Source organism: Manis javanica, chromosome 7 (genome assembly GCF_040802235.1).
Source record: "Manis javanica isolate MJ-LG chromosome 7, MJ_LKY, whole genome shotgun sequence".
NCBI classification, from domain to species: Eukaryota; Metazoa; Chordata; class Mammalia; order Pholidota; family Manidae; genus Manis; species Manis javanica.
This window is the reverse complement of record NC_133162.1, coordinates 80,892,080-80,906,235: the sequence shown is the minus strand read 5'-3', so window position 1 is coordinate 80,906,235 and position 14,156 is coordinate 80,892,080. Positions and strand designations below refer to the sequence as shown.

The 14,156-nt window shown below is 51.2% G+C and overlaps 1 protein-coding gene across 5 annotated transcripts in view; it reads right to left on the bottom strand.

Annotated features, from left to right (window-relative positions):
* The window catches only part of ARHGAP22 (Rho GTPase activating protein 22), a 193,494-nt gene that overhangs the window by 22,699 nt on the left and 156,639 nt on the right, over window positions 1–14,156 (bottom strand). Inside the window, exon 1 of one of the 5 annotated variants that reach the window (XM_073241240.1) lies at window positions 4,431–4,587. The exons of the other annotated variants lie outside the window; for them this stretch is intronic. Within the exon in view, the coding sequence (XP_073097341.1) occupies window positions 4,431–4,527 (97 nt within the window). The 5' untranslated portion in view covers window positions 4,528–4,587. Of the gene's footprint in view, window positions 1–4,430; window positions 4,588–14,156 lie in introns of those variants that run through there. 5 annotated transcript variants of the gene reach the window in all.

Here is a 14,156-nt window from a genome sequence, read left to right as displayed (position 1 = left end):
GAGATGTGCCCTGACAGGCAGGGCAGCTTTTGCGGTGCCAGAATCAGGACGTCTAAGTTCCATTCTGTCCAGGCAGTTCTGTGGTCCCAAGGCAGATGCAGCCCAGGTCGGTGGCTCCCAAAGACCTGGAGGGTGAGCCAGCCAGGTGAGAGGTTCAATCCCTCCCCTGCCACTGGGCAGTGGCAGGACTAGGGAAGCCACTTGCCTCCCACACATAATGGCTATTTTGAAGATCTGCCAGTCCCTAGTACAATGCCTAGCAGAGAGCAGGACTCAGTAAATGTTCCTTCTCACTCTGCTTGATCCAAAGACAAAGTATGCAGAGAACCTGGGGGATGAGGCTTCTCCCATCTAGAAAACTCGCCCACATGGAGAGAACCCAGTAATGCCATCAACACTTAAGGGAGAAGGGTGTGTGCATGCACAGGGTGGATGTGTGTGTGTGCGTGTATTATATGCAGTGTGGGCTTAGATGTGTGTGTGTGTGTGACACTCATGGCAGCAGGTACCAGGCACTTTACATATACCATACATTTAAACATCACACATGCAGCTTGATAACTTAGGGACTAATACCATTATTATCATCAGCACCATCACCATCCTTCCCATTTTTCAGATGAGAAACTGAGAAGCAGAGGGTTTAAGAATGTGCCCAAATTCACTCAGCATGTGGCAGCATCAAGGTTCAAACCCAGGTAGTCTGGCTCAAGGTCCACAGAATGTTCTAGGCCACACCACTGCTCTCTACCCATGTTAGTGTGTGGATGCCTGTGTGATGCTCTCCACAGAAAAGCTGTCTCCTGGGACATGGTGGGAGTGCTCAGATAAACAGGAGGGGGGCCTAACGGGCCAGTCAACAGCCTTGAGCAAACACTGATGCTGCCACAAGGCTGGTATGGTTGCTGCCTGGTACAGCTCTGAGAAGAAGCCTGTCTGTGTGGTCCCCAGGGCCGACCACTACAGCATCCCGGCCTCTCTGCCCAGCCTGAGAGTGGCCTGGGCTGGGACTGTGACACCTCCAGAGCCACTGTTCCCTCTTAACTCACTCAAAGCTCAAACACCTATTCTCAGTAATGGACTACCTGGGTCCAATATGCTCTTGTTTAGCTAGTATATGTTTGAAACATTTTTTAAATAGTTAGTTAAAATTAAGAGATTTCTTGTAAAAGTCTGGATTCCCAGCTTCTCTTGAAAAAAATCCATATATCCAGTGGTACCAGGCCCAAATTCCCAAATGGCAATATTGGTGGAGTTCAGAGGCATCTGTGCCCTTTTGATAGCCCATGCACTCACTAATTCTCTGCAGTTCCTACCATTCCCAAGTGCCTGACACTCAGTCCACACTTCACTTGTGCAGCTTTGTCAGGTATCACCAATTCTGCTTCAACCTCCATGGCACATACTTCCCCCACGGGTACTGGGTCAGGATGAAGTAGGAGAGGGGTCCTGACCCACAGGAGGTAGAAACAGGAAGCCATGCCTTACATGACCACAGGGGTCTGCTAGCAGCTCAAAGGAGCAAGCAGAGGACATGCAGGAACAACTGCCCATGAGCTGAGTGTCCTCAGAGAGACACTGGCCAGCCACTGGGCCATGGGCGCCTGCCTCCTGCCTCCCTCCCTTATCACCAACATCCCTTTCCCTTCAGCTTTATCTGCAACATAACATCCTGAATACTTTTTTTTTGCTTTCCTACCACCTGGTCCATGCACATTCAGGGTTCTCTACCTGGAAGCCTCTTTTCTCTTGGGCTTGTGCAGATGTCGTATTAGCCCTCGGGAACAGCTCAGATGTCACCTCCTGTGCAAGCGGTCCCAGATCCTGGCGCTTTCTCCCTAGTTCTCTATACAGATGATATGGAGACACCTAGCCTGGCCTGGCTCCCTGGCTCATCACTTATGAGCCACCTCCCTCTCCCAGTCCTGAAATGGGGCTGGTCTGGTGGCAGAGGTCAAGGAGTGCTGAGTGAAGGGGGGAGAACACAGGATCCAGAACAGCCTCCCATCCTGAGTTAATGCATCTGCTCCCCACCCTCGGCTCACAAGTGACTCAAGGCCAGAGTCAAGGAAGACACACTGAGGAAAAGAATTCTAAAATTCTCTAGAGATCCCCAAAGTGTACATAATCCCATCCAGCCTCCTCTTGGCTCCAGCCCTTCCTGCTCCCCATTTTCTGTCTCCAGGACATGTGTCATCTGTCTGTCCATCATGTCTGCCCATCACTCCTGCACTTCTGTCCACCCTGGGCACGAGGCAGTCATATAAATCCTACCACAGCCTACTCTGCTGAAAACCCCTTGCTGCTTCCATTCTTCTCACCCAGGATAAAATCCAGCCTTAGCAGGCAGGCAAGGCCCCGCCCCACCTGCCTCACCAGGGGTGAGCACCTGAGCAGAGGCCCCAAGGCAGACCTGGTTGGGGTTGGAGGGTGAGCCTGAAGGAGCGGGGTTGAAGAGCTGGCAGCACAGCAGGGCCCCCTGCCATGGTGAGCACTGACCCTATATCTCACTCAAGGGCTTTGAGAAATGATGAGACTCCCCCATGTGCTGAGCCCGGAGAGAGAGCTGGGGTAGTGGTCAGGGTGGGGACGCAGGCAGCGGGTGATGGTCAAGGCCACAGGCTATAAGGACAAAGATTCTGAGCCTGCATGCACACTGGTCTGGGCGCACATCCTGGCTAAGCTATTGAAGAGAGGAGTGCCCCCCTTTCCTGGGCCTCACCTGTCTTTCCACCCCTCCCCCAGGCACTGCCAGACCCTGGGATTGACCCCGTATTCCCAGCATAGCTTCTGGAGCCTTGCTTCATGAGGCTTGGTGCATACTTCAGCTACAAGTTGCCCTCTCACCACCCTTTGAGGAGAAATCCTGTGGGAAAGCTTCATTCCAGCTCAGCCTCCCTGGGCTTCCTTCCTAGCTGTCCTCCTGCTGGAGTCACCCCTATGCTCCGGCTGTGGGGCCTGGCCTCCCTCGGCCAAGGGGCCCTGCCCACCACTCCCCTGGCCAGGGTCTCTCTGGCAAGTCCTGGAATGGCTCGCTGAACTCCATGGCCCTCCTGGCACGTCTCAGTGGGAAAGCCTTGCCAAGAACCAGTTCCAGTAGGTTTGTCAGATCCCTGGAAACCCAGCCAATATGCCCGTTCCTCGAGGTCCTAGCCCACGCTCTTCACAAAGTACCGGCTCTGCCACCAGAGAGGAAACTGGCAGAGGCTGCCTTTCCTCTGGATGAACCTGCTGGCGGGCTCAGAACTGGGCCAGGCCTCCTTCCCTGCCAGCTGCTCCCTGGCAAAGCGGGCCCTCACTCCCCTCTCCCAAGAATTCCATCCAGGATCAGGAAGCCACAGGCCAGGTTGGTCAGCTAGCTCAGATCCCTATCCTGGGTGACCTTGGACAAAGTCCTCAATCTCTCTGAGCCTCAGTCTCTGCCACTTCATGGGGCTATGAGCAGTGACGGGAGAGCCCACCACATTCAAACAGGTGCTTGATAAATGTGGCCTCCTGACCAGGCATCTGCCTGCCCCAGGGGCCCCACCCAAAGGCAGGCAACTGGGATTCCCCCATGGTGCTGATTCCTGAGTGGAGGCCTCCGGCTGCTCCAGCCATAGTCGAGTCTCTCCAGATGGGAGGTGCAGGAGGGGTGGGGGAGGGCGGCACAGTCAGGGAAGAGAAGCAATGAGTAAAATAAATCCTAAATTGTCTCCAGAGATTCACAAATTTTGGGTAATCCCTTTCTGCTCCCAGGTCGCTTCCCCAGGACACCCCTCATCCTCCCTGCATGGACCCCGCGGTTGTAAACCCACCCTTTCATCACTCTCACTCTGGTGCCGGGCCCTCCTCTAGGGACTACAAAGCCTCGGAGCTGCCCTGAAGGCTGTAACGTGGCCTCACCAACCGACTAGCTGAGATCTGCGCAAGAGAAATGCGGTGAGAGGAGAACATCATTTTGGGGGAGGGGGCTGGCCAGGGCGCGCCGGCGTCAGGGCAGGAGGGACGCCTGCTCTGCAGGTGTTAGCCAGCCCCACAGTCGCGCACAGCGGCCTTTCTGAGGCCCAGGGAGGCAAACGCGCGGCAGCCCTGCGCTTGGAGGCGGTAGCCCACGGCTCGTGTCCTGCTGGGTCCTTTCAAGTAGGTGGGGAGGTGGGGGGGTGGGAGGGCGGATGGGGCGATCCTCTGTAAGTTCCCGCGCCCGTGCCGGGCTCAGTTTCCCCTTCTCTGCGTGCGGGACGCCCCCGCCACGGGCAGAGAAGACTTCGCGGTTTCTGCCTCTTCCCCCGAACACGCACGCGCCCGGCTCCGCCGCCGGGAACCCACCAGCAGCTGCCACCCCCGCACTCCCCCGCTCCCCGCCGCGTCCCGCGAGACGCATGCGCAGCGCTCCCCGCGCCGCCGCTCCCCGGGGATTCACTGGGCGCCCGCATTCTGTCCCGCCGTACCTGGGGCGGCGGGCGCGCAGCAGGCGGGCAGTAGGCAGGGCGGCCGCGGGCAGGAGCAGCACCGGGAGAAGGCCCGCGCGGCCGGCATCAGGCCCATGGCGCGCGGGTGCGGCGGCGCCGGCGCTGCAGGAATGCCCGGCACGCGCGCAGGTAGCGTCTTGCCCGCCGCCCGCCCGCCCCGGGCTCGGACCCTGGAGGGAGGGAGCTCCTGGGACTTGCGAGTTTCTGAAACGCCACGCCTGAAGGTGGCTCCCGTGGAAGATCTACCGTTTCAAACGTCTGACCCCGTTTTTCCTAATGCTTTCTGTTGTTAGGCCCCAGGGGAATACTCGCAACTCCCACTGATGGCCCCGGTCCTACTTGCTTAGGACGTGCTCTAGGAGCTCCCATTCCCCGCAGACTGGGAGGCAGGTGTTCCTGGTGGGGCAATGGAGGCTCAGTAAGGCCAGCTAACTACGTCTACATCACCCAGCTAGGATGGTGCTGAGCTGGATCTAAAATGGGCTGGCGGCTTCAGAGTTGGTGTTCAGGGCTCTGGCCTCTGCTCTGCCTGGAGCCAGCACCCTAGTGCCAGGGACAATGCTTAGGTCTTCAACTTAGGGCATCTTGTGCAATTCTGAGAGCTAAGTATTAATGTTCCCATTTTACAGGCGAAGCAGCTGAAGCTCAGAGAGGTTATGTAATTTCCCTAAGGTCACACAGTAAGTGACAGATCTTCAAATTGAAATTATCTTTGTGCAAAGATGTGTTCTTCCCCAGGGCAAGATACTGTCTCAGTAGGAAAGAGCCCACTACCCCATACTTCCAAAGTGTGGCCCGATACAAGTACCAACCTCAGGTATACACCAGAAGGGCAAGTGGAAAGGGAAGCAAAGCTGGGGGGCTGTGCAACACTGGACAGGAGGTATAAATCCTACCTGAGAGGGAGGTGGCTCATAAGTGATGAGCCAGGGAGCCAGGCCAGGCTAGGTGTCTCCATATCATCTGTATAGAGAACTAGGGAGAAAGCGCCAGGGATCTGTGGGCAGGGTTCTGTAAGGGAGGGCCTTAGGCAAGCCCTGGGGCTGGAAGGGGCAGGTGGACTCATAGAATGCTGACAGTGCAGAGCAGAGTCACTCTCCTTGCTCTTCCTAAGCAGAGCCTGGACTAGGGTGAGCAAGTGAGGCACTCACCACAGGTGCAAACTTTAAGGGGATGCCAAAAGCTTCATTAGTAGAGGTAAAAATATATTATTGCAATATTTTTAGAAGTACAAAGTAATTTTAAAAATCCATGATGAACAAAATACAAACATTTTAAAGACAGGCTCTGATCCTGCACGGGCCCTCATCCTAATCCCACCCCAGGATCCTGTCTTCATTTAATTCATTTTTATTTTTTCTTTATCACGCATGTAGAAGGCTAAATAATGACTCCCCAAAGAAGTCCATACCCTCATCTCTAGAACCTATGACTATTACCCTACCTAGTAGTAAAAGGGACTTTGTAACTGTGATAAAGGATGGAGAGATTATACTGGATATTCCATGGTGCTTTATAAAAGGGAGGCAGAGGGAAATCTGGCTATAGAAGAGCAGGTGATGTAAGGTGGGAAGCAGAGACTGCAGTGATGAGGCCATAGCCCAAGAATGTGGGCAGACCTCTAGAAGGTGGAAGAGGCCAGGGCAGGTTCTCCCCTGGAATTCTCAGAAGGAACCAGCCCTCTCCTTGATTTCAGCCTCATAAGATTCAGTTCTGATTTCTGATGTCCAGAACTGTGAGAGAATAAATTTATGTTAAGCAGCTAAATTGGTGGCAATTTGTTACAGCAGCCAGAAACTAACACGATGCATTTTTTTTGCATTAACTCTCATTAAAAAAATATTAGAATAAAATATTTACCTTGATTACTGAATGTTTTGGTGCCCCCTTAAATTTGGTGTCCCAGGCCAGTGTCCCAGCCCTAATATCAGTGTAGGGTGCGGGTGAGGTCCTCCCAATTCCTGGGTGTGCAGGGAGGGGTCAGTGTGCTTCCTTCCCATAACTCAGGTAAACATGGAGGTGGGAAGGGCAGTTCAGGGTGCTAGGGTGCCATGGTGCCAGGGCCCGCAAGCCAATGGCCTGTCCTAAACCTACCAGAAAAGCCTGGGGCTCCTACAGCCCAACCATGCATCGGGTCTGAGCTGCTCTGTACCCATTAAAGAGAAGAGTCCAAGGACTCAGTAAAGCACCTACTCCAGAGGAAGGTGGGACCCCATGAGTGGGCAGGCGGGCACTGGTGCTGACTTCCTTTCTCCTCTCAGAGCCTGTTTCCCCACCTGTGTGGCTGAGTTAGACCTGCTAGTCTCTAGGGAACTCCTTCCATCCCAGATTCCCCAGATGGATGTAAGTCGGGAGCTGCACCTCATTTATTAGGCTCTGGACTCTGATGTGCACTACTACAGTGGGCTCCAGGTTATGCCCTGGCCAGGATGACATCCACCCCACACTGAGGGTCATTTCTGGCCATGCGGCCTGTTGGGAGTGTCCTCTTGGGGCAGGGCCAGGTTGCTGAGAGGTTAAGGGTCTGTTCTCTCACACAAGCACCTGGTGACAGGTGACATCTTCGTCTGGGGTGGCCCTCATTTCTGAGTTGTGTGTCCTAGGTCCAGGACCTCAGGCTATACCTCTGCCCTCAGTCTTGACTGCCTCTCCATGACACCGTCCACCCCCAATCAAGACACTCAGATCCAAAGGCTATGGCTCTCTGATGCATGCCAGATAACAGAATCCCTGGATGGGTTCACCCTGGAGGTGCGCTGCCCCTGCTCCCAGCTCCCCTGTGTGCTGTTAGGCAAGTTGCTGAACCTCTCTGTACCTCTCTGCCACCCTCTACAACATAATTTTGATACAACAAACCTCTGGCAGGAGTAGCAAGTGGAAGATCCTTCCCTCTCTCCTGACTGATGCAGATTCATGGCTGCCTGGAGGAAGCTGAGAGCCCCAGAATCTATCCAGAGAAAACTGGGAAACCTCCCAGCATCCTACTTGCACCCCCTCCACCCCCCAGCATAAGGGCTCTGAGCTCTGGCACACCTGGGTTTCCTGACTGTCTGTCCATGACCTGGACAAATCACAGGAGCCTCCCTGCTGCCTAGTCTCACCTTAGTAAAGGGGGCTCTAACGATTGCTCTCACAGGGCCACTGTGAGAGTCCATCTAAATGCACGGTCCAGCATGGGACACACTGAATAGATATTAGCTGTTCATCAGTGGCTCCCGCTGCCCAACTTCTCCTTTGTGGCTGGGCATCAGCAGCATTGCTCGCAACACCGTCCACTGGCCTCATCTTAGCAATAACCATTACAAACTCTTCTGTGACCCAAGATCTACTTAGCATAAACTGCAGCCATGCAGGCCAAGCTGATGGGGCATTTCCCATCACAACTGCTGGAAGGGGAGGAGGACCTACCGATCCAACAGGGTGGGTGAAAAGCAGTTGAGCAGTCAGCGTCCTGAGTTCCACAGGAAGCAGTGCCGAGCAGCCCCCTAAATCACCTCTGACTTGCCAGGATCCCCCGAGATGAGGCAGCTGCTCCTCCACCTCTGTTCTCCTACTAAACAGCCCCAGGCTCCCTAGCCATCCTGTCAGTGGGGTCTGTGCCTGGGGGCTGTGTCCCCCACCTAGGGGATCCAACCTTACAGGGTCCTGGGGCACAGCAGGGGAATGAGCCCCAGGGGTGCTATGAGTCAACCCTATGCCCAGAGAGAGTTTGCTATTTATGAGTCTGGGGCCTGAACAGGGTCCAAGGCCTGTGGAGACATCTTCTCTTCCACCTGGCCTGTGCACCCCCAGGTCCCACTGGAATGGGCTGAGGGCACCAGAATCAGGCTCCAGTGCCCCTCTGCCAGCTTAGTAACTCAAAGCCCAGCCTGAGTCCACAGCAATCCTTTGTCTTCTCTTTTGGAGGGGCTTCTGGAGACAACCAGGGCCCCTGGCCTGAGGGGTCAACAATGAGGGCAACTAGAAATAAAACTGTTTCTTCTTGAATCTCCCAAAAGAGCTGGGCTATGGAGCAAGCAGTGCTGGAGAGAAGAGGTCCACTAGGATCTCAGCTCCACTACTGCTAGCCTGTGCTGGGGCCAGTGACCTTTCATTTTGAACCTGATTGTGCCTTGAGGGCTTCCGTTTGGACATGTCATTCCAGCAAATATGACCACTACCAGTTGGTCTAACAAGGTTGCAAGGTCCCTCCAAGTTGTCCTGAGGCTTAGATTTTCTACATACCAAGTGCCCTGCCCCATGGCCTCTAGGAGCTCCATTTGGTCCCTCTTCTCCTTCCCCTGCCATGATTTCTGAGGATCCCAAGGGCAGGGAAGTTCACTGTCAGGGTGTCAGAGGAAAGTCTGCACAGGCCTGAGAGATCCACATGCAGCCAGGCTGGGGCAGCAGAGCTTGGATGGCCACTGAGGCCTGCTGCCTGAGCTCAGAGCCCTCCAACAGTGCCTCCCGAGTACCCCCCAAGCATGGAGGCCACTCCAGACAGGGACGATTCCCAGGCTGAGTTCCTTGACCCAGGACTGTCACTGTGTTGCTGCCTGTAAGGTTGGGACAAACAGCTTCTGGGCTATATGTGGCAGTGCCTGTCGGCCTGGAGGTGGCAGCTACCATGCTACTAGTTACTGAGAGCTACCCCCAGACATCTGCATCCAGCTGTCCACTCAGTGTCTCTGCTGGTTTGATGCCTAACAGGCGTCTCAAATGCAAACATGTCCAAATAGAGCTATGGTCTTGCTGGGACCTCCCAGACCTGCTCTATGCTGTCCTCCTGCCTTGGTTAATGACGACGCTGTCCATCTCCACTCCTCCCTTTCTCTCACCCCTATAGCCAGATCTTGTTGATCCTACTTTCAAAACAGATCTGGAACCTGATCACTTTTACCACCACCCACTAAAGTGAAAGCACACTTGGACACATAGCAACCCATCAAGGACATCTCCCGGCTTCCCCCATCCCTTTTGGTCATGGTGTCCCTTTCAACTATACATCTGATGACATCAGTCCTGAGCTCAGAGCCCTCCCATGGCCCCTCCCCATTTCACTTAGGAGTAAAACTAAGGTCCTCAGAGAGGCTGACTAGGCCTCAGCCATGAGGCTCCTGCCCATCTGGCCCTGGCACTGGCTCCCTCCAGCCTATCTGCCTCTGTGCTCTCTGCAGAGGTTCTTGCCTGAGCTGTTGCCTCAGTGTGGCATGCTTCCCCTCCTGGCTCACTTCCTCATCTTTTTCAAGACTTTGCTTGAATGTCCCTTTTTAGGAGGCACACCCTCACCACTGTATTTTAAACTGCTCAATATTTTTTTCTTTAATAGCATTCACCACCTCTAAAACACAGTAATTCTCAAAATGTGGGCCCAGACCAGCAGCAGCACCTGGGAACTTGTTAGAAATACAAATTCTAGGCCCCACCCAAGTGAGCTGGAAACTGCAGGAGCAGCCAGTCGCCTATTTTTATAGGCCATCCTCTGGGTGGCTCTGATGCTAATGTTTGAGAACCGCTACTCTATATCTCATGATTTACGTTCCTTATTATTATCTACCTTGGAAATTAGGATGGAAGCTCCATCTGATATCTTTTTTTCTCTGCCATGTCTCCTGTCTGCACATGGCAAATGTTCTGTGTTTGTTGAAAGAATGAGGATTATTCAGTGCTGAGAAAGTGCTGAGTACTTTGCATCCATTTTCTCTCTAATTCTCACGACAGTCCTGCAAAGATGTTCTTTCCAGTTTTGCAAGTGAGGACACACAGAGGGTAAGTGGCATGCCCAGGGTCACACAGCAAGCAAGAGGCAGATCACACCCAGACCACAACCTAATGCTGAAATCCATACTCACTCTGCCTCATCTTACACTTCAATACAATTGCCTTTGCTAAGTAACTTCCATGCACATGAGACCCACCTTCTGGGGCTTGCAAGCTCTCTCCAGATAACCAAGCAAGCTCTCATCCATGCAAGATACAGCATATGCCAGTTAGCCCTGGGGACCCTGTGATTCCCCTCCCACAGACTGCTGGCCAGAGGTGCTGCACAGTGGGGCTTCCCAGGGCCCTGTTCCCAGAGTGAGGCATAGAAGTCCAAAGATCTACTGGGGAGTGCTGCCTTCTTTCACAATATCAAGTGTTCTGATCCATGAACATGGGATGTATTTCTATTTATTCAGGTTTTCTTTCAACAATGTTTCGTCATTTTTCAGAGTGGCAAGTTTTCTACTTCTTTGTTAATGTTATTCCTATTTTATTCTTTTGGATGCTATTGTAAATGAGGTCTTAATTTCATTTTCAGCGAGCTCGTTGTTACTGTATAGAAATACAACTGATTTGTGTATATTGACCTGATTTCTTGCAATTTTGCTGCATTTTTTATTATCTCTACCAGTTTTCTAATGGAGTGCTTAAAATTTTTTGTATTTAAGATCATGTTATCTACAAATAGAAGTACTTTTACCAGTTTCTTCCTTTCCAGTCTAGATGCATTTTATTTCATTTTCTTACCTAATTGCTCTGGCTAGAACCTTGTACAATGTTGAATAGAAGTGGTAAAAGTGAGAATTGTCCTGTTCCTGATGTTAGAGGAAAAGTCTTCATTTTTAGAGGAAAGGAGTCTTTCTATTAAGTATGATGTTATCTGTAAGTTTTTTGCAGATGCCCTTTAGTAGGTTGAGGAAGTTCCTTTCTATCCCTAGATCACTGTGTTTTTACCATTAAAGGGTGCCAGATTTTGTCAAATGCTTCTTCTGAGTTTATTGAGATGATCATGTGTTTTCTGTCCTTTATTCTATCCATGTGTTACATTAATTGCTTTTCAGATGTTAAACCACCCTTGCCTTCTTGGGATAATCTCAATTGGTCATTATATATATATTATTTCTTATATTGCTGGATTCAATTTGTTATTATTTTGTTGAGAATTTTTGCATCTATATCCACAAGAGATATCAGTGCTCTGGTAATTCTTCTCTCCCTCTCCTGCACCATCAATCTTTCGCATCACTGTCTCCCTACTTAAAAAACAAAAAACAAAAAAAATGCAACTCTGTCTTTATGATTCCCCTTGCAGCTACTGTCCCATTTCTCTCTTTCCTTTTATAGCAAACTTCTTCAAAGAACTCGCTATGCTCACACTCCAATTCCTCTCTTCTATTTTCTCATGCCCACTATTATCAGGCTTTATCTCTAGCACTCCACCAAAATCACCCTTGTTCAAGTCACAAATGAAAAGTGCTCAGCACCCATTTACCTCTGGTTGATCTACCGGCAGTGATTGTCACAGGGATTGCTGCTCTTTCCTTACCTTAGACACTTCTTCATTTGACTCAGGGACCCCCCCCTTGCATCTGGCCCTCCCTCACTGGATCTCCTTCTCTGCCACCCCCCACCCCCCACTGGCTCCTCCTCTACTCCCTGACTTCTTACCTCGGAGCAGCTGCTGTCCCTACACTTGCTCTGTGGGGTCTCATCCAGACTCATGGCTTCAAACCCCATCTGTGGGTCAATGGCCCCCGTATTCTCTCTCCAACCTGGTCCTCTCTCCTAAATATCTCTCCTTAAATATCTCACTATTTGCTTGACATCTAAACTTGAGCCTCTAATAGATATCTCAAACTGAACCCCAAAGGGAACACTCAATCTTCCTTCCAAACAACTGCACTTCCTATTGTCCTTTTCATCTCAATTAATGGCTAATCCATCCTTACAGCTGCTTAGATCCAAACATCTTGGAGTTATCCTTGATTTCTCTCATTCTCTTATACCTTGCTTCCATTCCAGCAGGGACTACTACTGGCCTTAACTTCAAAATATATCAAGAATTCAATTCCTTTTCATCACCAATACCATCCTGGGTCAAGCTGACAACCACCTCTCACTTGCATTATAGTGTAAAAACCTCCCAATTGGTCTTCCTGTTCCTGCCCTTGCCTTTTTTCATCCATTCTCAACACAACACAGCAGCCAGAGAGATCCTGTTGGAACCTGAGTCAGGCTCTGTCACTATTCTGTTCAAAACCTGCCCATGCCCCCACCTCACCCGGAGAAAAAGCCACAGTCATGAGGACAAGGCCCTACTAATTTACCACCTCAATACCTCTCTGACCTGTTTCCTGCCTGCTACCTCTACACACTCCATTCCAGCCACACTGGCCTCCTTGCTGCTCTGCCAGAACAGACACTCCTGCCTCTGCCTCCAAGCTCTCTACCCAGAAATATGTGTAATTCACTCTTTTATCTCCTTTATTCAAATGTCACTGAACTCTGACCACCCATCATTCCTGTTTGTCTTCTCCCTCTTCTTTCTCCACTGAGCTCAGCACCAAGTAACCTACAGCGGGCTTACTCAACCTGTCTGTCTTCTCTATTGGAATGTGTACTCCGGGAGGCAGAGACCTTGTCTATTCTGCTCAGGGCTGCACCACAGCCCCTAGAACACATTCTTAAGTGAATGACTGATGGGCCACATGAATGAATGAATGAATACCCAAACAAGAGGTACTCCAGTCAGGGCTATGCCTGGGCAGGTCAGCAGGAGTAAATGGCCCGCCCCATTTCCTCTGTGAGAACGGCCAGGCTCTGCCCTGACTGTAGCAGGCACACTGTCCATTTCTGTCTGCCAGAGGTGGCCCACGCTCTGCCAGAACAAACATGCTTGGAAGGGTACATGGACTCTGTTATTAAACAGTGAAAGATCTGATCCTCTAAGCCTCCTTCCCAGGGGAACCCGGGCTAGTAACAGCTGTGCCAGGAAACCTGCAGAGGCGGACTGAGCCCACGTGCGAGTGCCCATGCTTGCCCGGACATGTCTGCCATTGCTAAACCCTGGGATTTCTGAGTTTCCCCTATACTTCTGGTAGAAAGGAGATAAGCACCTTTAATGGTGGTTCCTGTTTTAATTCCTGCAAGTTCCTCAACATACAGCACATAGCCTGAAAAATCTGATGAATGCTGGGAGCCTGGGGGAGAGGCAAATCAGAGCTCTATGTGGGATTTTGCAAACGGTCCCCATTCTGAGCAAGCAGAGAGAAACATAGAGAGACAGAAATAGAGAGAGAGAGACATGCAAGCCAGGGAGCCAGCACACTGAGTGCAGGTAGACTGTGTGACAGTGCCCTGCATGGTCTAGGACAAAGTATGGCCTTGGGGGTCAGAAGGCCCTCCTTTGCTTCTTACCTTGGCTCCCTGACTAGCTATGTTATCTTGGGCTAATTATGTTGCCTCTTTGACCTTTAGTTTCTCTTCTTTCTTTGGTATATTTTTTTATCTTGTATAGTGAAATATGCACATATCCAGAAAAGCATACTTAAAGCACATATGTACAAATTAACACATTTTTATAAAATGAACACCTATGTAAGTATAACTACAATCCTTTTATGGCATTCATTTCTTTGCTTTTCTTTATATTTTTGCTGCCTGATGATCTACCCATAAGTAATAGAGCTTACATTTGCCCTGTTGTTCAATCTTATATAAATGGAATCCTGTAGTATGTTCCTGGACTTCCCTTATCCCACAGTATGTTTTTAGGGTCTATGCTTATCATTGGGTGGAGCTGTGGTGATTCCTTCTCAATGATGTAGAGTTTTCCATTGCAAGAATGAACTATTTATTCATTGATTATATTGTTGCTCAACTTGCTTAGCATCAGGCCACCATAAATAAGGCTGCTGTGAGCACCTGATGTGCACAGGTCTACTGGCCTACCTGTGCACACAG